At 46.5% G+C, this 22,914-nt stretch overlaps 1 protein-coding gene across 1 annotated transcript in view; it reads left to right on the top strand.

The window, feature by feature from the left end:
• Positions 1 to 22,914, top strand: part of PLCL2 (phospholipase C like 2) — a gene marked incomplete at its 3' end in the record, with an annotated part of 162,247 nt that overhangs the window by 92,015 nt on the left and 47,318 nt on the right. Inside the window, exon 3 of the mRNA XM_084247014.1 lies at positions 1,371 to 1,574. Within this exon, the coding sequence (XP_084103140.1) occupies positions 1,371 to 1,574 (204 nt within the window). The remainder of the gene's footprint in view (positions 1 to 1,370; positions 1,575 to 22,914) is intronic.

The following is a 22,914-nucleotide window of genomic DNA, read 5'->3' as shown; positions in this document are numbered from 1 at the left end:
GGGAGAGGTGGTGCACCTAGTGCAGAAAGTGCCTGCCACTCACAGGCAGCCTGGGCCAGAGGGGGCAGCAGTGACCCAGCAGGACATCCTGTCCGCAGTGGGAGGGAGCTTGTGCTTGGGTTGGGGGAAAGGGAAACCGACAACAGGTACAGGCGAATCAGCAGGTTGGGCCTCTGCAGATGCCAGCCCATACTGGGGAGAAAATTAAACAGAGAGGTGGGATAGTGACTGGGGGGCCCACTTTGGCTACCCCACTGATGTTATAAGCCATCAATGTCCAAGTGACTTTGAGCAAAATGATATATATAGTTTGATGTTCAAAGCAACATTAATGAAAAGAAAATGTTTATACTTGAAACTAAAATGTTGTTCCTTTCCAAGAGCCTGGGTCTTGGACAGTAGAAGGCATGGAACTCGGGGGACTTGATCCCTCCCTACCTGAGGACAGCTGTGCTCAGCCCAGGTGGGCCTGGAATAACATGCCGGACTCCTGTTTAGAGTACAGTTCACCTGCTTTTATACCAGAGTCCACAACAGTAGCAGATTTCAGTGAAACCCTGACTCCCTCGCCTACTAGCTGTATGATCTCAGACAGAGAGAAGTCACGCAGGCCCAGTGTCCAAATCCACCAGCAAGCCTTGCTGAGAGGTTTACATGTGCTCCTGTGTAGTTAACAGGCCTGCTGTAGCCAAGCGCTTGGAGAATGCCAGCTCACGCACTCGAGGATCCAAGCCTTTTCTTTAATGGAAATGTTCATGGCATACCTCTGGTGATTAGCAAGATAGAGGAGGAGGAACATTGAGATCTAGGGCAAGACACTGGGGAAGGTGGTGGGTAACCATGGTAACCATGGCCCATCATGGGTAACCCGGGTCTCCTGCTGGGCAGAGCCCACCAACAAACAGCAGGGTCCTCCAGAGTGCCTTTAGATTTGGAACCAGTGGGTGCAAGCAGGTGAGAGACTGGGAGCTCCAGCTCACAAATGTGCCCCTCCTTTCTGGAACGCTGGCCTGCTTGATAGTTATTTTAAAGCTGACATCTCGAAGGCAGAGCCATTCTTTCTGCTTGCTCAACTGCATAGCCACATTAGTGCTGCTCTGAACTTTGATCTGAAAGGAGCCTTAGCCTTCAGAAGAATTTAACTTATTTGCATTTTCTGTACTGTTGATAAATCAGGTTTGCAAATGTCTATAACTATGTTTACTTTGGAAAATAACCCTTTCTCCCAGGCTAAAATAAGCACTAGCCAACTCTGATAATACGGCTAATGACTGTTGTGCTGGGCAGTTGAAGGATGATCAAGTGTAATAGCCCAGGGCAGTGAAAACCCCCGGTTAACTGCAGAGGGCCCCTCTTTTTCCATTTAACAGAATGCAGTGGTGTCGTTCAAGGAGCTCTGTGGCCTCTCCTCTGTGGCCAACCTCAAGCAGTGCATGCTGGCTGTGTCTCCCCGCTTCCTGGGGCCTGACAACACACCCCTGGTGGTCCTGAACCTCAGCGAGCAGTACCCCACCATGGAGCTGCAGGGGATCGTGCCCGAGGTTCTGAAGAAGATCGTGACGACTTACGACACGGTGAGTGGTTCTTCGTGCCCTGACGTGGCCTGGTGAGGAAGGGATCTTGGGACGGTACCTGTGGTACAACCATCCCAGGCCTGGCAGGTTCACTGTTGATGTGGGAAGAGAATCTCGGAGCCTCAGACATACCTGAGGTGCCTTTAATGCTGAAGCAGGGAATGCAGGCAGACCAGCAGGCAGGGGGCCGGAGCAAGCCTTCTAATCTCCGCGATCTCCCTGCAATCTCTCTCATGACCCCCGCGCGTTCTCCCCCTTCTGGCCCAGGTGTCCGTAATCATAGGTGCATGTGCCTCCTGCTCATACTCCTAAGCATGTTCTTACAATAACACGGTGTCGCCTGTGGGTGACAAAACCTGGGAGGAAAACAAAGCCGCAAGTGGCGGGAGGCGAAAAGGAGGCTGAGTTACTCCATGTTCCTTACGGTACCCAGAAAAATCCAGGACCGCTGGCCAAGCTGTGCGGTCCTATCTCATGCTTCTCTCACGTATGTTGGAAAAGTCCCTCCCCTGACCTTGCTGTATTTGAAGGAGTGTGGTCTGTGGTGGTGGTTTTAGAATGCGGGGTGCGGACACACTTGCCTCCGTTGGATTCAGTAGCAGTTAGTTAGCTTTTCAAGGGCTCTATCCAAATTGGTTTCTAAAGGATTCCCCATTCTCCACACATAGGGAGTAAAGAGCTTTCTTTCCTTCCCCTGCAACCAACCATTGATTTCCTATTTTTCTTTCCTTTTCACTTTTCAAGCTGGTGAAGGTGAGAAATTTCATTTTTTTAAACAATAACTTTTAAGTCCTGTAAGGGGCAGGTGCCACCATCCTGCGGTCCACCTTGGGCCACGTTCCTCCCAGCAGCTGCGCAGAGATGTGATGACTACTGATCAGCCTGACAGTGTCAAGGGCTGCTTGGGGTGCCTAGAATAGCTCCTCTTTGCACTTATGGTGTACCCTGCAGTCTGCTAACTGCTTCAGCTCTTACTGTATTTTTGGATCCGTCATAATGCTAAGGGAGAAATCTGAGGTTGAACAGCACCCATTTCAAGTTCGTGAGCTGTTTGTGTATTTGAGTCCCTCCCCAGCCTGTTGGGGTTCAGCGGGGGTTTGGGGGGTAGGGTGTGCACCCTTACTCTGCAGGTGCCCAGGGCCGGGGGCCTCGCCTACCACCTCTTCCTCACTGATGTGGGCTGAGACCACGGGCACGAGGCCTCTTCTCTGTCGCCTGTGTGGTCAGAGACAAACAGGACTGGCCTCATGAGCCTTCACAGAAACCCTTTGGACTACTGTGAAACCTGCACTCGAGGGGGATTTAGTCAACTCAAGGAAAAGATACGCTCGGTCAGCATTTCCCACCCTGTGTGCTGAGGAACCTCGGTTTCTAGGGATATTGGTAACTGTCACATGGGAGAAATGGGTTCCTGGTGAAATAGTAATTTGGGGAAATGCTGGTTAGAACAAAATTAATCAGACATCTGTACCGCAGGACTGCTCAGGGCCTTTCATTTGCTGGTACAGTGAGTTCTCGAGAGGGAGAGGGAGAGGGAGAGTGTGCCAGTCCCACGGACCAGCTTCCCTGGGGGTGCTGTTCCCTGAGTTCTCCAGAACTTGATCTTCGCTTCTTGGTTGTATGGATCCAAGTCCTCAAGTGAATAATATCTGGAATTACAAGTCAAAAGAATGTGATGCTTTGGACAGCTGATCGATTCATAACTTAAAAAGGTAGTTACTGCTCTTGTCCCTAGGCCCCTGGGTGGTAGCTGCACATTCTAGCAAATGCTGCCTCTTCCCTGAGGTTCCCCACTTAGAAATCACGGTAACATCGGTGACGGGAAGGGTAGACATCTACACTGCAGGGAAGCTGCAGAGACAGCAGGAAAGAGGAAGGCCAGGGCCAGGTGTATCTGAGGAGCACTGGGGAGGATGAGGTGGGAGCTGAAGGGGCACCGTGAAGAGGATGGAGGACAGTGTCCTAGGGAGCCACCCAGTCTGCTAGCGCTAGCGCAGGCCGCCGAGGACAGGCTGCTTCTTCCCTTGAAGAAGAAAAATTTAATAGAAGACATGTACTTTGCCCATAGACATTTAGACAGATGCATGGATATTTAAAGCTATAGAAATAAATGATTTGGATGTTCATGGGAGAAAATGGTTGAGAAATTGGGAAGACTGCCAGCACACACTGACCTTTGAGCTAGACCTTTGAGAATGAGTCAAATTTCAACCGGTAAAGATAAGAAGGAGCAGGGCATCCCTGGTGGCGCAGGCAGTTGAGCACAGTGCTGTGAAGCTCTCCGTAGCCTCTGCAGTCCTGGTTCAATCATCTGGCCATTGAGCAACCCACATGGCACGGCAGACCTCTCCTATCTCACCCACTGCTCCCCTCAGCAGTGTATTTCGGACATTCTGCCCTTTCTGTTCGTCTCTGGTGAATCCTCTCACTCTCCCACACATCTGGCCTGTACTCCAATTCTTGTATAAATAAAATAAATCTTTTAAAAAAAATATTGATTAAAATAGCTCTTAAAAAAAAAAAAGACAAAAAGGAGCAGCTGCAAGCTCAGTACACAGGATGAAACACGCTCAGAAATGGGCCATATCTGTTCTGACAAATCCCAGCGCAGATCCTGGGAGTTCTTGCACACTGTTTGAGCAGTAAAGGGTAATGTGAAATACCAGGCATATGAACTGGGAGAGACTTGGAGTAAAAGAACTCAGAGACCACCTGTCAAGTACCTGTGTTTCACAGGTGAAACACTGGAAGCCCTGTGACACATATTGGAGCCCGAGTCGTCTCTCTGTTCAGTTTTCCCCTGCACTGCAGATCTGGAACCGTGGCGGTATGGGTTATGTGGATGAGTGAAGTTAGCGACGAGGCCCAATGTGTTCAATAATAGCAACTGAAAGTTGTTCTTGTGGAGCTTTTGAAGTTACAGGTAATTTGTTTTAGATTCTTGCTCCCCATAACGGGAGAAAAGAATTCATTGTGCATATGTTGGCATGTATTACAAGACAGATTTGATGAGCTTAAATTAGGAAGGGTATAATCAATAGATCAAATTCCACTCAAAGAAATCTGATTATAAATATCTGAACATATCTTTCATATTATTCAGAAAATATAAAATTTTAATATTTTACTTAATATTTATGTAAATGAACTTGAATACATCCGTTGTTTGCAATCAAATATCAAGATTGAACTTGTTCGCTTGTGTAATTAAAGGCTGCTGGGAGAAAATAAGGATTTCTTCGCATGCAAGAAGAGAGGAATTGCTTCCTATATTTCCATCAAATTCCATGTCGAATATTATCAGGCTCTCGTAGCCTGAGTTTAAGAGGTTTCAGTGGGTAACTGGATACTCGTGATAATACACAGTGCTCTTAAGACTGGATCTGACATTGCTTCTCCCCTATCCTAGGAGAATGATAGAATTTATCATCTTTTTAAACTAAAAGTGAATTTTATCATCCTTTTAATGCTGATGAAAATAACGATTCAGCTCTTCAACTGCTGATGTTTATTAGATTTACCATCTATTTTAGACTTGAATTTTAAACTTTTTTTTTCCTGAGATTTGTACTAATACACAGAGACCCAAGAGTCAATATTGTCCTTCTACGAGAGAAAATGTTAGACATGTAAATACGTTATAAGTTGCTTTAATTATTACAAGGAAGTTTTCTTTAAAGGCTTGTTTTTACTGGGCCTGAGGACCTTATTCTAAGAGAAATAAGCCAGACACAGAAAAGCCAAGTCCTCCATGATTCCACTTATATGAGGCATCTAATTCATAAAGTCAAAGATTAGCATGGTAGTTACCAGGGAATGGGAAACAGGGGCAGAAATGGGGATTTATCCATCTCGGGGCATCAAGATTCAGTGAGGGAAGAGAAATAAGCTCCAGAGAGCACTGCACAGCCATGCCCCGTGGTGACCCACCAGAGTGTTGCGTGCTTCAGAGTTGTTAAGAGACTCAATCTCATGTTAAGAGGCTCAATCTCAATCTCAAGTTTTTTTTTTTCATTGATTTTGTTCCATCTTTAATATGGAGTATGGGTCTGCCATGGTAGTTAGAGTTAAGATGAAGTCGTAGGGAATGAAGAAAACAAGGTGAAAGAGCCCAGCCTCTGTGGTGGGTCACATCCTCAGCCGGGGGTGCGGGGTTGGGGGGCAGCATCGCAGTTCCGTCTTATCATCGCTGTTCCTTTGTTTCCCCTTCCTATCTGACATTAATTTGTTTCCATCTTTTGCAACTCCATGAAAATCTTGATTTTAATTGCCTTCATATTTAATTAAGTCTGCTCTGGGGAACCCACTTCCCTGGGGCAGAGAGCTGTACTTTCTTCGTGTTAAAAGGGAGGAACAAGATGCTTTGTCAAGGAGGATGAATTTTTCCCCTCTGTGGATATTTTTATATAAGTTACTGGAATAGACACTTTGAACACATCACTCTAAATATTCTCAGATAAAACAAGGTTCGTTAAGTAAAAATGCGAGATGAGGGATTTTCCGCAGATGCATGGACAGTCGGCCTGCCCCACCAGGAGTGCTCTGGGAGGCTGACGTGTGTTTTCCTTGCCCCTGCTCCATCCAGTGACGAGCGCGATCACGCTCAGGACAAATGCAGTCTGCCCATCTGCACCTGGCCAGGTGTGACCTGTAATGAGGGTGCTGCTGCACCCCATCTCTATTGAGAACTTGACATTAAAAGCATCTTTTAATTGCAGGTATCAACTTTCCTAACTTTTGTTAGTGTAGAATCCCAAAGGCTGTTGGTTAATTTGCTGACGGGGAAGGTCCAGCCAATAGTTCCCAAAGGCATTTCCTCCAGTCATCACCCCCTGACAGCTGATCTACTCTGGGGCAGCTCCAGTGGCCAGGCCAGCAGTGCGGGGAGAAATGCTTCAATGCTGGAGTGTGAACGTGGCCCCACACATCTCATCACACCAGGGGTGGGTGCCAGTCAGACACAGGGGGACTTGCAAGATAGTCCTTCAGCATGTGCCCATGCTGACTGTATTCTGCTCACAGAAACCATTGAGGAACACATTCTTACACACACACACACACACACACACACACACACACACACACACATCCCAATATTGTACAATGGACAACTGAGGAGAGAGTAGCATTTTTGGGACTAATGATCCCCTTGAAAGGTATTTCCTCATTTAACAGTTTTTGTCAATCAAATTCCACAATGAGCTTCAGACTCTGGGAGCACAGAGGTGAAAACCCTAGTAGAGTTTGGTGTGTTGTCGGATGTTGTCCCTGGACCAGCCCTGTGTCGTGTGACACACTCAGTCTGCTGTAAGATTTCTGAGAAAGCTAGGAAACAGTCACTTGGGTGCTGTCCAAACCATATTGGTAAGTGAGAATGGGGCGCCTGCTGCTGGCGTCACCCCATTTCTTACGCAGATTTCCCTTGAACCAGAACTATCTCCGGTGCTGTGGGATGTGGTGGTTTGGGGCCAAGTATTGGGTGGGGTCTCTACTGTTTTATGTCTTTATTTAAAGTCTTTCTGTTGCTTTTTAAAGGACACAAAGCAAGACTGCTTATTTTTCAGTTGACTCTCATCGAAAATACTTGTGTAAAATATATCTGAAGCCTAAAGCTCAAGAAAAGTTAAGGAACTTTTTCCTAAGCTTATGCTTTATGCAAGAGAACACTACTGCATTTTTGATAAACCCAAGACCATGAAGGATCAAAAAGTGTATCTTTTTCTTCCCAAGCTAGAACAGAGAAGCTACTTCCTATGATCCTGTCAATTCCACATAGACTGTCAGATTTTGCTCCTGCACCATTCCTTCAAAGCTTATTTTTGACATATTCTCATAAAGTATTTTATGCCTTGAGCCTGCATTGGCTCAAGGTACCTCCTTAAGTTGTTTGCTAACTTCTTTTCAAGAACCCCCTGCATTTTTTTTAATTAAAAATTTAAATTTAAAAAAATTAGGTTTAAAAAATTAAAATGTATACATCTGTAAACTCAGCACTTCTTTTATAAATGACATGCACAGTTCTTACGGTCAGTTGTCACTTTTCGAAGTTGTGAGGATGTGTAGCTTCCTTCTCCTGGTGTATCCACTGGACCGTTCATCTCCATTAGCCTTTAAATCACTTTGAATTGGTAGATTAACTGAGCAGAGGAGGAGTCGGTGCTGCTGTCTTCCCATTTCCGTGCCCTTCAGTCTAGTTGGGACCCATTACCTTGTGCCCGTGTGGCAGAGTTTCAAGATGTCACACAGCTCAAATGGAGAAGAAAAAGTAGTTTCCTGTCTCTCGGGGAGATGCCTGCTCCTACATTGTATTGCAGTGCAGTCAGCTTGATCATAGCGTGAATGTGCATGATCCAGTTTGAACTATACTCAGCTCTTTGAGCAAAATGCTCCATCTCTTACACTTGCTCTCCTTCCCTTGGGCCTCTGAGAGCTGGCCCCTGGTTGCCTGGAGGAGAACGCTTGCAGAAGTCTTCTCTTGAGTCTTACTGAAGAGCATCTTGCTGAAGCTCCCGCCCCTCCGCCCACTCCCCCAGTTTGGTGTATGCAGCAGGAGGGTTGCTGAGCTCCCCCTGCTCTCACTCAGGCCCACAGGGGTCGACTTCCTTCCTTCCACTCTCCTTCCCTCCAAACCTTCTGCCCTGGCCAGGTAGGTGGAAGGGCAGTCTCCCCTGCCCTCCAGGATGATGCTCTAGCACCTATGGCTTGTTTCTTGATATGGTAAATTGATTGAGAAAGTTGTCGCTCCATGACAAATGCTGGTTCTCAAGTGTGTTGTTTTGGTGGGAACACAAATTAAAATCTAACTTGACTTCTAAAGCTGAGGCGATTCTTTATTGTTGGAAGCCAGCTGCTCTTCACACAAGCCCTGAAAGTCGCTATTTGAATAGGTGGAAAGCCCCAGGGCAGTGCGATCTGTGCAATATGGCAGCAGAACAGGGAGATAATAACTGGGCTGTCCTCATCCTGCCTCAGGTTAGTGTTCCTGCCCACTGCGACTTCCGGATTCCTGGACAGTGCTCCTGAAGCATCTCCTAGACAGTGACCTGCGTGTTTGCAGGGAGGAGCTAAGTGAGGTGATGGCTTTCAGGAGAGCAGCTCATGGGATGATATTATGATCATCAAGAGGAAATGAGCTAAGCTGCTGTCTGTTACTTTGACTAATATCATGAGATCAGTAACATTCTTTTTAGAGCATCTTGGGAAAGTAGCACGCCTTGGTCATGTTTGGATTGATGAAGAACATATGTTAAACTAGTCATTGCTAAGAGAGAAAAGAAGGGTGGGGGATAAGTCTAAGGACTTGCCCCTTATGCCTATAAGCTTCTAGCAACTGAAACATTCCAAAAATTTTTCTTTGCTATTTAACCGTGCACCAAACACTGTCAGTAGTGTATAGGCCTTAAACACACCAGAGTCTGTTTGACATTTAAAGTTTGTAATTATTTCTGCAGTGTTCACAGAATGGTGTCTCTACTCCCAGTGTTGTAGAGGCGATGGTCCTCATCTGTGGAAATCCTTTTCAAACAGGAAAACGATGGTCAAAGAAACAAAGAACCAAATTGGCTTTCAGCATACGATAATTTGTATGTCTGTATGCAGCTCATGATCCCCAAATCCTTCCAGATTCACAAAAATGAAGATTAGCTGACTTAGAATATGCCCTGTGCAGCCGCTGGTACATCCAGCCCTCTCCTCCCCTTGCGTGTAGAGCCCTCTGGCTCCTTCCTGCCCTGGCCCAGAGGCGCGCAACCTCTCTCCCTGCCCTCCAGACCAAGCCATTAGCCCTGAGTTGCTGTGCCAGCCGTGCTGGCTGCTTGAGATGAGAAATTCGATGTCCATGTCATCGAATGCTCAGAGAACCTACAGTGGCCACCCTGATGTGCCCAGGTCTGGGCTCCACTTTGAAACACTAAGCACTCTCTGGGCCACCCTGTCTGGGAAATGTCCCTTGGCCACTGGGTTCAGTGGTGGCAGTCTCTGGTCGGGCGGGGAGAGGGGCCTTTGAGCCCATGGTGGCTCTTCTTCCACCTGGGAGGCAGCCTGTGGTCGAGCCTGGCGGCTGGTCCACGTGGGGGTCAGTGTTCTTTGCTGGTTAAATGGGGCTGTTTTGCTCTGTCCATGCTGGTCCAAGTGCTGGCTATGACTGACCTGTCAGCATCACGCGAGTTTCTTTTCAGAAGTGTTTTCCTTTGTTAGGTTCATCAGCAAGATAAATCATTCATGTTTGGTCCCATCCAGGTGTTGTCCACATGCAGGGCAGAGTTTAGAGAGCCAATAAGTTGCAGCTACAGTAGAATTTTATTGAGGCTCTTGACGTTCTCCACATCATTCCCTGACTTCATAAAAAAAAAGAAGCTGTATCCGTGATAAGTTATCACCGCCCATTACAATGTAGCTTAGAGTAACACATGCTTCTCCATTTAAAAATTGGACATTGTTGGAGGTGAGTCAGAAAGATTGAAGTTACATCAGATGCTTGTATAAAATTGTCAGTGGCGATACGTAGATTTGTTTGTGAATTCAGTGATGAGTTCTGTCTGTGGACACATGTTCAGTCATACTTTAAAAGACAGCTCTCAAAGAAACAGCATAGGCTGGATGGAATCTGCCCCATAAAAATGAAGCTATTGAAATAACCAGTTTATATGAAGCATCATATATTTCAGATTTTTTCTGGGTTTTTTTGAGTCAGTTTAACTGTTGACATGTGGGCAGAAGGTGGCACAGGTAAGTGTCAGCAGCTACCTTTACCACTGCCCATCCCTGTGGGGGGGGCGGATGTACCACTCACTGCTGACCTTCTTCTGTCTGTTATGTCCCTACTCAAGAATTGGAAAACAGAATTTAAAGGTGTTTTTCACGACGTTCGAATACCAAGGTAGTGACATTTCCGCAGGTACAAATAAAACCGGGTACTTTAAAACCTTTGAAGCCTACATTTTGCTACCATGTTACGTTTGAGTTCATGTTCATAGAAGTTAATTCAGCACTGCCTGAGGGTCTGGGGGGACGCCCTCAACCCTACCCACCCTCTCAGCACACAGGTCTGCTCGGTGACTGCCCTCTGCACATGGGGGACTGAGCACTGAGCACTGTCTCTGGTTAGTCTATGCCCATGGCTCCTGCTTCTCATTCTAGTCACTTCTATTTCCCCAGATTGCTGTGCAATAATTAATGCTACTCACCCCACAAAAATAACCACCCTTAATACCAGAAATCTGATTTTACTACCACACACATTTATCAGGAATAAAAATAGCATGTAATAATGGTTTTAACATCTTTTCTAACTTAATTAGGACATTTTAAATTCCGAACCATAAGAAAATTACTCTCACAGTAAATTCAGTGGGTGGACAATATAACGTGTTAAGAGTTAAGTTTAACTTTACACGCTTAATTACCAATTAACTTAAAAAATAACATGTTAAGCAGTTTCAAATATTTATTTCCTCACTACATTTAGTTTTAGTTAAACTTTAGGGCTAAATGTTTCAGATTTTTATATGGAGATTTTACTTAGTGGAGCCTCTCTCTCTGCCTTTGGAAATCTTCAAGTATTTTCTTTGAAATCAATAGTAGTCTTCCTAGTTCTCCCGTCCTTTTAATAATTATTATACTCCTACACTGGAGAAAAATCAAATGGAGTTCTACCATCATTTGTCTTTATGTGGCACAAAATAATTTTAGTTTTAAAATTGCTTACCTGATGCCAGGAGGAAAAAAAATATTCTATCTTTGTGAGGAGAAATGGCTATTTGAGCATTTACATGTAGTCGAGGTGGCACTTACTGATTTTCAGTTCACCTTTAAGCTCTAGCTTTGTTGTGGATCTGTGTCTGTGAAAGTCGTTACCAATGCTGCAACCCGCCATGACCAAACTTTTTCTTTGCCTATGTTTAGCATGCATAACCCATGTTCATCCTTTTAAAATACTAACAGTATTTGTTTTTTTTTTCATGTTCTTTTGTAAAATGCATATATATCATATCAAACTACTGTCTTCTGGGTACTTTTAGGCCAGTGTGGCTGCATAATGCATCATGTGCTGAGTTAGAGCCGGGAGGGGGCACAGGCCTGGGGCCTACTAATGCCCCCACATTTTCATATGGTCTGTAAGCTAAGAATGGCGTTGTTAAATGACTAAAAAAATAATGTTTAGTGGCATGTGCAAGCCATGTGAAATTCAAATCCCACTCACACCCCAAGAGTTATTAGCCACACATCCCCCCTCCCTGTTGCTCCTTTGGTCCTGCAGGGCTCAGCAGCAAATGGTGACAATCAGATGTGTGTCATTATCTGATAAAATTGTAACGAACTTCACACTTATTTAGTGAGATATGTAATCATGATCTGCTGCTTGGTAATGAGGCATTAAAATGTGTTAACGAGTCATTAAAAAAATTCATATGTGGACTATAAAGAAGCAAAACAAAGGAACAGATGAAAGAGACCTTTAGAAATCTGACTGCAGAGCTCAGGCTACAAGAGGGGGAAAGTGGAGGGTGGGGAGCAAACTGGGGGAGGGGGTCTAGTGGACTAGGGTGGAGGATCATCTGGTGGTGGGTGGGGTGTGGTGACATCCATCTGAAGAGGTGTGAACTTGTAATGCTAAATCATGTCATTGTCATAAACCATTGTTACTTAATAAAAACAATACACTTCAAAACAAAACAAAACACCAAGTAGGTCAAAGAATTGACTTTGAGTATTGTTCCTTTTCTCAGTCAAATCAAGCATTTCTTCTTTGGGCCGTGAAGGCTTGGGTGGAGAAAGGGGAATTGGGTGGAGTTAGTAAGCAGGGGCTGAATCTTCTCTGAAAACCCCTAGTTTCCTTTGGCCCACCCCTAGAGTAGGGAGGAGGGCTTTCTCTCAATCAATCTAGACAATCCAGGCTGTGCTAACCACATTCTACTTAAAGTGGTCTCCGAAGGGAAGGGCTGAGGAAGGGTGCTGAAGTTGGGGAGCAGACCCATGACACCCTCTCCCACCACGGGGAGCAGGGAAGTGGCTCTGAAGCCCAGTGTGGACTGTACATGCTACTGTTCCTTATGCCACTCACCCCTTCCACGCTGCAACTTGTATCAGCTATACACTCACCCCTCCCCCACACCGAGGCTCCAGCTGGCAGGTCCTCTTCCCTGTGACATCACAGCAGAGCAGGCCCTGGAGATATACTTAGGAATGAATGAGTGACAGTGACCTTGATCTTTAGGACACAGATGCCCCCTCTACCCTGATGCTCTGTCTCAGAGTGCCCACCTTGTCCCGAACTTGATTGATTGCTGTGCTCATGGAACACCTTCCTTGTTGGGTTAGGTTTGGGGCTGTCGAAGGGATAGAAGCTGGAGCTGCTCTACTCTGAGTCCTAAGTGGCTGCATCCATGTCCTGAGGCAGCGAGTGGTGCCTTTGCTGGTCCAGGGATAGGAGCATGCCTGAGCTTGTGAGGAAGCTGAGACCAAAGGCAGGCCTTGAGCAGGTGGAAAACAGGCAGGTCCTTTACCTCTTGTTCAGACTCTCCCCTTTACCAGAGGATTCCTTGCTGTATCTGAAACTCCCTTTGAAAGATGCACGTATCCTAAAAAGACAACGTGGCCGAGTTGAGGTCAGGTGACAGAAGGAGGAAGAGGGTGAGTTCCCAGGTGTTCACCTGGCCAGGACAGGAGCTGAGTGAGTGAAGCCACCCTGAGGTGAGAGTGTTGCTTCCTTAGGGAGAGGGCTTTGTGATTTCCCAGCTCCTACTCACAAATCCATTGTCATGTTGCACATGGAATGGGGGCAGAGGCGGGAGGCCTTGGGACGGCACAGGTGGGCTCCTAGCGGGCCCATCAGAGAAGTCGTTGAATAGCAGACGGCCACCTGCCTCCTGTGCACCCCTCACCTCCCGCGCCTCTTGGCCCTGGTGAGTGAGCCCTGCCACACCATTGTGCTCCTGGGGAAGACACCTTGACCCCCCACCCCCATTCTCTGCCAGCCTGACCCTACCCTGGGAATATTTTCTTGGTCCTCCTCTCACTTGCCTTCCTGTGCTCACTCCTAAGGCAGCAGGCACCTGACAGAAGACATGCCCCAGTGAGTTCTGCTAAAGGGCACAGCATTGCAAGTGACATGGGGTTCACAGGCCATCTGGGGAGGGTGTATGGGGTATGACACGTGCACCCTCATAGAAACTGGGGGATAAAGAGGAGGCCACCTGCACCCTAGGAAGCAGATGAGTGGGTTTGGGGACGGGCTGTGTCCTGTTCTGTCACGGTGGGCACATCCACTTCTTCATCCATAAAATGGGCACGATGTGGCCACCTCTGAGGGGCTGGGGTTTCCACGTCAGTATCCCAGAACAGTCAGTCTCAATAAGGGTCGTCATTATCATTGTCGTTATCAGTTTCCAAAAGCTAGAAACGTGCAGCTCTGAAGTGTTAAGAGCTTCAAAGGTGTGTGTGTGTGTGTGTGTGTGTGTGTGTGTGTGTGTGTGTGTGTCAGTCACCATCACTCCAGCCTGCAGTGTGTGTGTTACCATCACTCCAGCCTGCAGAGAGCGGCTTTGCAGTGTGGGGAACACGCGGTCATCTCACCTCATGAAGGCAGCATGAAAGGCGGGCTTAAAATCACAAAGTGAAAAGCAGAAGGTAAGGTTTCCCACAGCCTTGCTAGTCCTCGCCCCTGTGCTGTGAAAAGGGGAAGATGCAGGAACACGTGAGTCATGTGGTCAAGACCAGGAAGAAGGGGGCTCCTACAGTAAACCCCCTAGTAGCTGGGCACTGCCCTGCGCCTTCTGCCTGCCCTGCCTTTCCTGGACACTTCGCTGTGCCCACAGAGGTTGCTTTTCATTACAGGGACGTTGCCACTCACGCTTCTCTTTTAACTAACACCCATACTTGCTTACCACAGACCTGAGAGAAACTAACTCTACCTTACAGTAGGCCTGTAATTGAATTACCTTCTGTTAATTAGGAGTTTCTAAATCACCTCATCCCCCGGGGGGAGAAAAGGCTTGCTATAAATAGTAATATAAGCAGTAAGATGTTTAATTCAAATTGTATCTTTTGAAATTTAATTAATTTAGTAATAATAGTTTTAAACAAGCACGTCAGAGCTCTGAATGGTCCTCAGTGACTTGAAAGAGTTAACGTAGCATCCAGAAGCTTCCCAGTCTGCTCTCCTGAATAACCCGGTGTGACAGCAGCTCAAGGCCTCCTTCCTCCTGCGGGGAGGATTCGGCCATGCTCAAGCTGCCTCTGTGGTATGGAGACTCCACACCTCCAAGGTGGAGCCTGCCGGCACTCTCGTTTTATGGCAACTTTCAAAACCCGACAGCAGGGTCACCACAGCAGTGGGCCCTGGCCCTCAGTCCACTTTCCAGGCTTTTCCTGAGGGCAGAAGCAGTGGCCTGCTGTGGACACCCCGCTGGACCAGTGTGGCGGAATGTCCCCCCCCCACCCCGGTTGCTCAGCCACTGGCCTCTAGCCAAGGCACCCCAGCCCGCGGGGTGCCCTGCACACACCACAGTCACCGCGTGAGGTGGACAAGGGCGCAGCCAGTGCTTGCGCCCCTGAGGGTCCGGCCTGCGGCCTTCTAAGTGAGGTGGCACGAGAGGACATCAAGTCCTCACTGGCCAGACCTCTGAGGTCGAAGGTCAGCGAAGTGACCGCCGAGGTATGAAGGCCATCGTAAAAGAGAGGTGAGAGGATTGTCATGCGTTCAGGGCGTAGGGACTGACTGTGCCCTCCGCATGGGAAAGCCGGCATGCTCTGCTGCTGGTACCAGCACTGTAACAAATCACTTTCGTTTTTCTGGGGCTTTCTGTCTTCGCTGGGCTGTTCCTCTTCCGGAGGGTTAGCTTCAGGGTGCGTTGCACCGTGTGCTCGGTTTCAGTTGTTGCTCAATTTCCAACAGGTTTTGTTTTCTCTGAATCTCCTGTTGCACAGGCCCAGAAGCAGCACAAGATCAAAACCACAATGCTTCTCAATTTGGAAATCCCGTGTACTCCTTGAAACTAAAACTCGGCAGAAATTTTTAAACTTTGCCAACCACTTGTAGTGGGATGAGCACACTTCACATCTGCACACTGACTTTGCAAGTGAGCTTTGGGACTACTGGAACCCCTGGTTTTTCCAGAGCAGTTTTCTGTGTACCCCAAGCTATTTTGCAAAATGGAGACTCTCCAGCCCCTGGACTAATTAAATATGTTGGGGACCAGGGCCTCCCAGGTGGCGCAGTGGGTTGAGCGCTGCTGCGCTATGAAGCTGTCGGCAGCCTTTGATGTGCGGCCTTGATTCCCAGCCAGCCAGGGAGAAACCCACATGGCGCAGCAGACCTCTCCTGTCTCTAACGCTGCTCCCCTCAGCAGTGTCTTCAGTCTGTCTGCCTGTTATGCTCCCTACTCTGTCTCAGGTGAATTCTATCACCCTCCCGTGCCTCTGACTATACCCCAGTTCTTGTATAAATAAATAAATAAAACTTTTAAAAAAATTCATAAAATCAACAAATAAATATGTTGGGAACCATATGGAGGATTCTAGTAATGCTAAATCCCAACTAACCTGGAAATCTGAGAGCAGTCCTTTTATTAGTTTGTTTAAAAAAAATCTTTATTTTGAAATAGCTTCAAGAAGAGTTTTGTGAAATTACAAAGAACCACTGAATACCCTTTCCACAGATTCACTGATTTTGAATATTTTGCCACATTTACTTTTTTATTTCCTCACTGTGTTCACACGGGTACACACATGTATGCACACCAAGGACCTTTCGCTAAACCCTAGGAGAGCAGCTTGCCTACGTTATGATTTTTTGGTCACTTAATGCTTCAGTGTGTATCTCCCAAGAACATTCCCATAGTCTAGTTACCAAATTCTGGTGATGCAAATTCCAATTAACCTAAAAATGTGAGTGAATTCCTTTTTAATAAAGCCCAGTTGTGACTTTATAGTTGATTTAGTTGCCTAATGCAGTACCAATTTCATATCTGATTTAAATTATGTTTTTTGATGACAGAAATCATCCAGGTACAGTCAGTCTTTTAACTCCCCTAAGCTCTACCTCTGATTTTGCCTTTTAATTTTCTTTTAGTTCTCTGCATAGGGTTTCCACCCCCAGTTTCCTCTTTGTGGTGTTTCTCTATCTTTGCTTTTCTCTCCTCTCCTCCCAGCCTAGCAAATGTGTATTACTAAGGACTTCTAGTGGCTGACACTGGAAGTGCCTCCCAGAAATACCCACAAGTATGCATGGTACCAAGTAAGAGCCTAGAGCATCAATCGGTGGCTTTTGACTACAAAATACTATTTATTTTCATGAGTTTGAATGGTTGTGTGGGTGAGTAAGGAGAAACCTCTGTTACACTGTGTATGACAAGCATGATAGTGAGTCACTGCAGAAACTGCAGTTTAATTAAACTTTGAAATTTAATCTGAATTGCAGCCCCTTCCAAATGTGTAAATTTGGTTATTAGTCTGGACTGATTGATAGATGGAGCTGGTGATTGTGGCAGAGGAGTTTTTTTGTTCTTTTTTTCTAAATCAGGTTGAAAATTCAACTAGATACCTATTTAGGAGGTGGGATGTCAGTTTACAAAATTCAATCTGACGTTTAGTGCATAAGAGATTCAGGCCATACCAGAGTTTAGATAAACGACTGTAAATAGGTTTGGACCACCCGGGGTACAACCCACCCCGCCACCTGGGTGATCAAAGGCTCTGCCTAGTCAGATCCCAGGGGTCAGCGTGGTAGAAAGCCCATCACTGCCCCTTCTCAGCCCTTCCGCAACCCCAGGTTAGTGTTCAACATTGTGGAGGCAGAAATAACAATGTTATCATCCTCAAGTCTGTGCTTTTTGCTCATTTTCCTCTCAATGGCAAATTCCCCAAACTCCTGTCTTTTAGCTGTTTTGGATACACATTTAGAATTAATAAAATGTCGACTTAAAAAAAAATTCTGAAGGAACTTTCCAAAAAAGTTAGAGCATATTGCAAAGCTGGGGAATTTTGGCTAACTGAGTGTGGGTCCTGGGTCACTCTGAACTCATAATCCACGCCAGACTTATGTAGCATTTGGCATCTATTCTCTGGCAAGAAAGGATTGTTAAAATAGTTGAGAGCAGTGTCGAGGCAGGCTCACGTGATGCCAAAACCATACTAAGGTTGAATGTGATAGAAACTGAATGTTTAACCCATACTTCACAATAGAATGGCAGAGAAAAATGGGTAAAAACAACTTTCAGAAAGACTTTTGAAGATACTTTCCCTTTTACAAGCAGTTCTGTTAGAATACTTGTTTTAAGATGCAGATTTATTTGACTGTGATTGAGACTCAAGGGAGCAGTTTTAACCCATAGTGAATTTTGTGTTTGCTTGTGTACCATTCTGTCTGCGAGAAACCCCGGATGAACTGAATGCACGCACGCCTTCCAGCCCCACTGTGCACCGAGGTTACTCCGAGCCACTCCGTCCACGTCCTGGGTTACCACCTTCTAACAGATTTCAGATCACCCCGTTTTCCACCACTTCACAGTCACACACAAGCTGCAGCTCTTGCAGTGCTCACTCCCACCAGCAATTTCAGGTCTTTCTCAAGGTCAAGGGATACAGTCACCGCAGCGTTTTTTAGTCCTTAACCATTTAACACTGGCAGCACTGGGCTATTTTCTTTATTTGGCTCCTGTCCTTTTCTGAAGTGACACTGCACAAGTTTTGAGTTAGGCTCCTTCCCCCATTGTCCCCACAAGTCTTGTGGGTTTTATTGCACAATTTTGCATCATGTAGCGATTTTAGGAGCGCATGTGTCACCTTAGGCCAGAACTGTCGGTACTACAGCTCTATTCCAGTTACCAAATAATCAGATCCAGAGCTCCTCAAACCGTAATGCTCCTCACACGCCTGTCAGTGGTCAGTGTCCCTGTCCTCTGCCCTCCCCTCCGACCTCTCCTGCTGTGGTTCTTGTACTAGTTGTTCTCTCTGCTTATTCATTGGCATGCTTGGGGCATCACTGTGGTGTTCCCTTCTCGTTTGTCTTGAAAATGCCTCCCTTGGAGAGGAGAGGTAGATGTGCTCTAGCCTCATTACTCGCTCTGGACAGAAAACCCCACTCTCCCAGGCCCAGCACCAAGCTTTCACAGTTCCGGACTGCAAATTTCCATGGGTCTGCCCGGTGTACCCAACAGCTCGGCTCACCTGGAACTCCACACCCTGACCAAGTGAGCATGCATATTCAAGGCACTTCAAAAGCTGGGACTGCTGACAGCTGAAGGGTGTGTTATGGTGCTTCTCCTCCAGCCAGCTTATCCTTTCTGTCATCTTTGGCTCATTCTTCTGTGCCCACAGCAAGTTGGTCACTGAGTCCTGCTCCGTCCCTCTCTACACGATCTCTCCACGTCATCCTTCCCTTGATGTGAGGCCCTCAGGGGCCTCCAGTGTCCCTCCTTTACTGGGGCCCCCTGCCTGCTCCTCATCCTTACTCTCAGACCCCCGAGGATCCCCGTTTCTTCCTTCAAAACTTTGCTCATAGTTCTGAAATTGCTCTTGGATCCCAGTACGTTTGTGTTTAGAGTCGTGATTTCAGATTCCATCCACCCTGGCTCTTTGCTTCTTCTTTAACCATGTTCCCGTCTTCCTCAGCATGAAGGAAAATGCCAGAGAGCTCGGCACTGTTTCCTGCCTTCTCCTGTCACACCTGTCACAGGGCCTCATAGGCAGCAGCACCCAAATATGCTCTTCTCTCCACTTGCTAGCAATTCAGTCATGCTTTTTATCTGGCAGAGTGTTAGATGGTTTCTATAATTTTTCTGTTATATAGGTTTTCTTCTGTAATTTGCATAATGAAAAATGTGGGTAAAAGTGAGGTTTCATGAGCAAACTGGGATAAGCAGCTGTGGAAAAGGTTTGTTATTTAGAAAGTGTTTCTGTGGTGACCTGGCGGGAGGGATGTTGACCTCGGCAGGCCAGCTCTGCCCTCTCCCCAGGCAGGACTCGGGGACAGAGAAGGAGGCTTGGCTTTATTGTTGCCCTGCTGGGCAAAGACCTCCACAGCAATAACATTTTTGCACCCAGGGCAAATATATGATACTTCTGTTATCTTCAAGTATTATAAGCTGTGCTGTTTTTCAACAGTAACTTCATAAACAGTTTCTCTTCCATGAGTTCAACTTCATGGCATTTTGCTGCACTTGGCAGCTTGAGTGACCAAAAATTTGGCCTCTAAGTATCAGTTCAGAAGTCTCAAATCCCAGCATTCCCGCATTTGACTCTCAAATTCTTCACCCCCATCATAATAATTATGACAGAACATTAAAAATCATATTGTTAACTCAGAGAGATGTTACATTCAGAAGCACAGAAAAAAGCACACAGATTCTGGAGGGAATCTGCTGCTTATTTTCTGTCCCAGTCACAGCGTCAGTAACCCCTTTGTACCCGGCTGTCACCTGTGGCACGTGGTGGTAATCCCCAGACACTGAGCCTCAGAGACTGTGAGCCACAGATCTCAGATCAGAGGAGAATCCTGCTTTGGATTGACTCGGTGGGTATTCCAAAGACCTCAGTCTGGGACTCACATTTGCTATTTTGCTCTTTATCCCTGGAGCCTGGCCCGCGTTGGGCCAGGCTTCCCAGGATCTTTCCTGAGCCTGGTGGTGCCTGAAAACCACATCTGCTACCTGGATATTCACTGTCCCCCAGCAGCCATGGCCCCCAAGACAGCCTGGGAACTCTAGGGGCATTCGGCAGTGGGGCTGAGTGTGTCATTTTTCTAAGTTCCTTGGCATGTTTGAGAGTGACACAGTTAAGGAGTCCCTGGAAAAGAACAAGCCTTTCTGCTGTCTAGCTGTTGTACTTGGTGACCTTAGCACTTCTCGGACTTTGTAACTCCCTGAGACGCAGCAGCAGCAGCAGCCGTGTGTGTGTGTGTGTGTGTGTGTGTGTGTGTGTGTGTGTGTGTGTACTTGGAATAAGCGATGGAAGACAGGGACATGTGATTAGAAATGGAGCATCAAAGCAAGATGAAGGGGAATAAAATCTAAAACTCAGAAGATGTGACTACAGTTCTTTCACCTAAGAACAAAATCATTGACAAGTTCCTTCTGCAATTATCTGTGTTCATGGGATGAAATAAAATTCAGTGAATTGTCCAAAATCAGACATAAGATACTTACATGAAATCACAGACTTGCTGATTCTGAAAGCAGCATTTTTCTAGTTGAGATGTAAGTTTCAAAACAAAATAAAGCAGCTGTCTGCAGATAGGAGCGCACACCATGTTAATCGAGCAGCAGTCCTCCTGGCCTGTCTGTCCACAGAGAAGCTGGCCTTGGGCTCACATGGGGAGTTCCTTTCAGAACAAAGCTCCCCTACAAAAGGCATTTCTGGGTTCGTTCCAGCTTAGGAAAACAAATGTAAAATTTTACTTAGTTGAAACTTTCTGCTTTTCATCTACTGAGTCCTGTATTAAAACCTTATATGGGAGCGGAACAAATTTATGAAATGGATTTCTGGGCTATGTTAAATCCATAGATTTTCCTAATGCATTAGTTTTAGAAATTTAGGAGGTGCTGGTAACTGGACACTAATATAAAATCCATTAGCAACAACTACATAAAAGCATCGTGCGTGTGACACATAATCTGAGCGTCCATTTGAATAGTCGCTGCAGCGGGACGACCGCTCGCTGTGCCGAGACTCACACCTGCGCAGGTAACAGGCGCCTGCGCTAGTGCAAATAGTGCAATGGAGCTGTCCCTCTGAGGGCCTCGCATTCCTCATACCGACACTTTTGTGTAACGTATACAGAGAACGAGATCACAGAAGGCAGTTTTTCCCTTTGCCTCACATCTTGACGTTCCTCCCTACTTACCTGCCTTTGCCTAGTCCGAGATGCTTATTCTAGTAGTTTCACATCAAATACAATTTCTTTTTTAATAGTATATGTATCAGTGAGAACCAGTAAATTGTTTATTGTTCCCATTTTAAAATACATAATGTTCTCAAGCAGGCTTTTTTTAGAAAAAGGATTTTGAGTGAATGTCACAGTGGAGGTGATACTGCTGCACAGTTGATAGTGCCTGTCGGGAGTCACTAAATCTCCTGGTTTGTACTACCTTCTGGTAAGAATTCCTTTCTTCCGCTCTACTTGTGCCATTGCAGCTCATATGTCCAGGCCTGCCGTGGTATTGTGGAGAAAGCAGAAGCCTTGAGGTCAAACAGAATACCAGCCCTATCATTCATTACAATTCCGCTAAGCCCGGATGACCTGGGGGAAGTTGCTTATTAAGTCTCAGGTCTTCAGTGTTCACATCTGCAAAACTATGTCATAAATACCCACCCCACATGAACTGGTGAACATTAAATGAAATAGAAAGCACCGTGAACTTACACCTGATGCAGAGGAGGTGTTGAAATTACTTTCATCTTGATTCATTCAGTCAACACTTGTGCTATTTATAACCTCAGCTTGTTATTAAAGCTGCAGGCCCAGACAGAAATCGGTTCCTGCAAAATCTAGTGCCGCCCCATGTAATCCCTGCTGTGTCCTCAGGCCACGTGCTCTCCATTTGATTGTAAGTGTCCAGTGTGTGACTGTGAGATACCCGCCAGCTGGACAGGCAGGCAGAAGGCCCATTGCTTGCCCCTGTCCCCTAACCTGCTGGACTTTTTACCTGGGGCTCGGGTCAGGGCTCACAGCCCAGAGAGCTTCCTCAAGAACACCTAGAGGAGCTCTTCTGCTCAAAGAGAATTCATGCAGATACTGGAGCTGAGGATTAACGAGCTCACACTGCGTACAAGAACTATGAGTTGTCTACTGTGCACGCATTACAAGATGCATCCTAGTGATAAACACATATCCTAAAACTATGAAAAGGTATAAACTGCCAGTTCCTCCTCCCAAAATTAAGTGGTGAAAACATTTAGTAACAGGTGTAAACAAGTGAGTCACCTCTGCTGTGGTCTGGATGTGTTTTCTTCTTCCTTGTCTTAAGTTCACTGAGTGTGCCCCGCATGCCCACCCTCTCCTAGGCGGGCTCCCTCCGGGATTCCCCTGCACTGTGGCCTGCACACACCTGTTGCTGTTTACTTCCAGGCCTGGAAGGAATGGCTTTTCACTGTGCCTGCATCCTCCATCCTGGTGTATTAGCCTTCAGATTTTATAAACCACTCAGTGGTGGGGAGTGGGGAGCACATAACTCCCTTCATCAGGAGAACTTCCATACTGAAGTCCAAGCCACGAGTGGACCCTTCTGTGGCTGTGGGCATGGAGGCCAGTACAGCACAATTAAATAGGCCACCAAACTGCCGTGGCTTAGGTATCTCTCATGGGGTTGCACCCGATAGCGTGAGGGCTACAACAGCAATGGCA

This window comes from Talpa europaea, assembly GCF_964194135.1.
Source record: "Talpa europaea genome assembly, chromosome: 11".
NCBI classification, from domain to species: Eukaryota; Metazoa; Chordata; class Mammalia; order Eulipotyphla; family Talpidae; genus Talpa; species Talpa europaea.
Note: the sequence above shows the minus strand (reverse complement) of the source record. Positions and strands in the feature narration are given on the sequence as shown.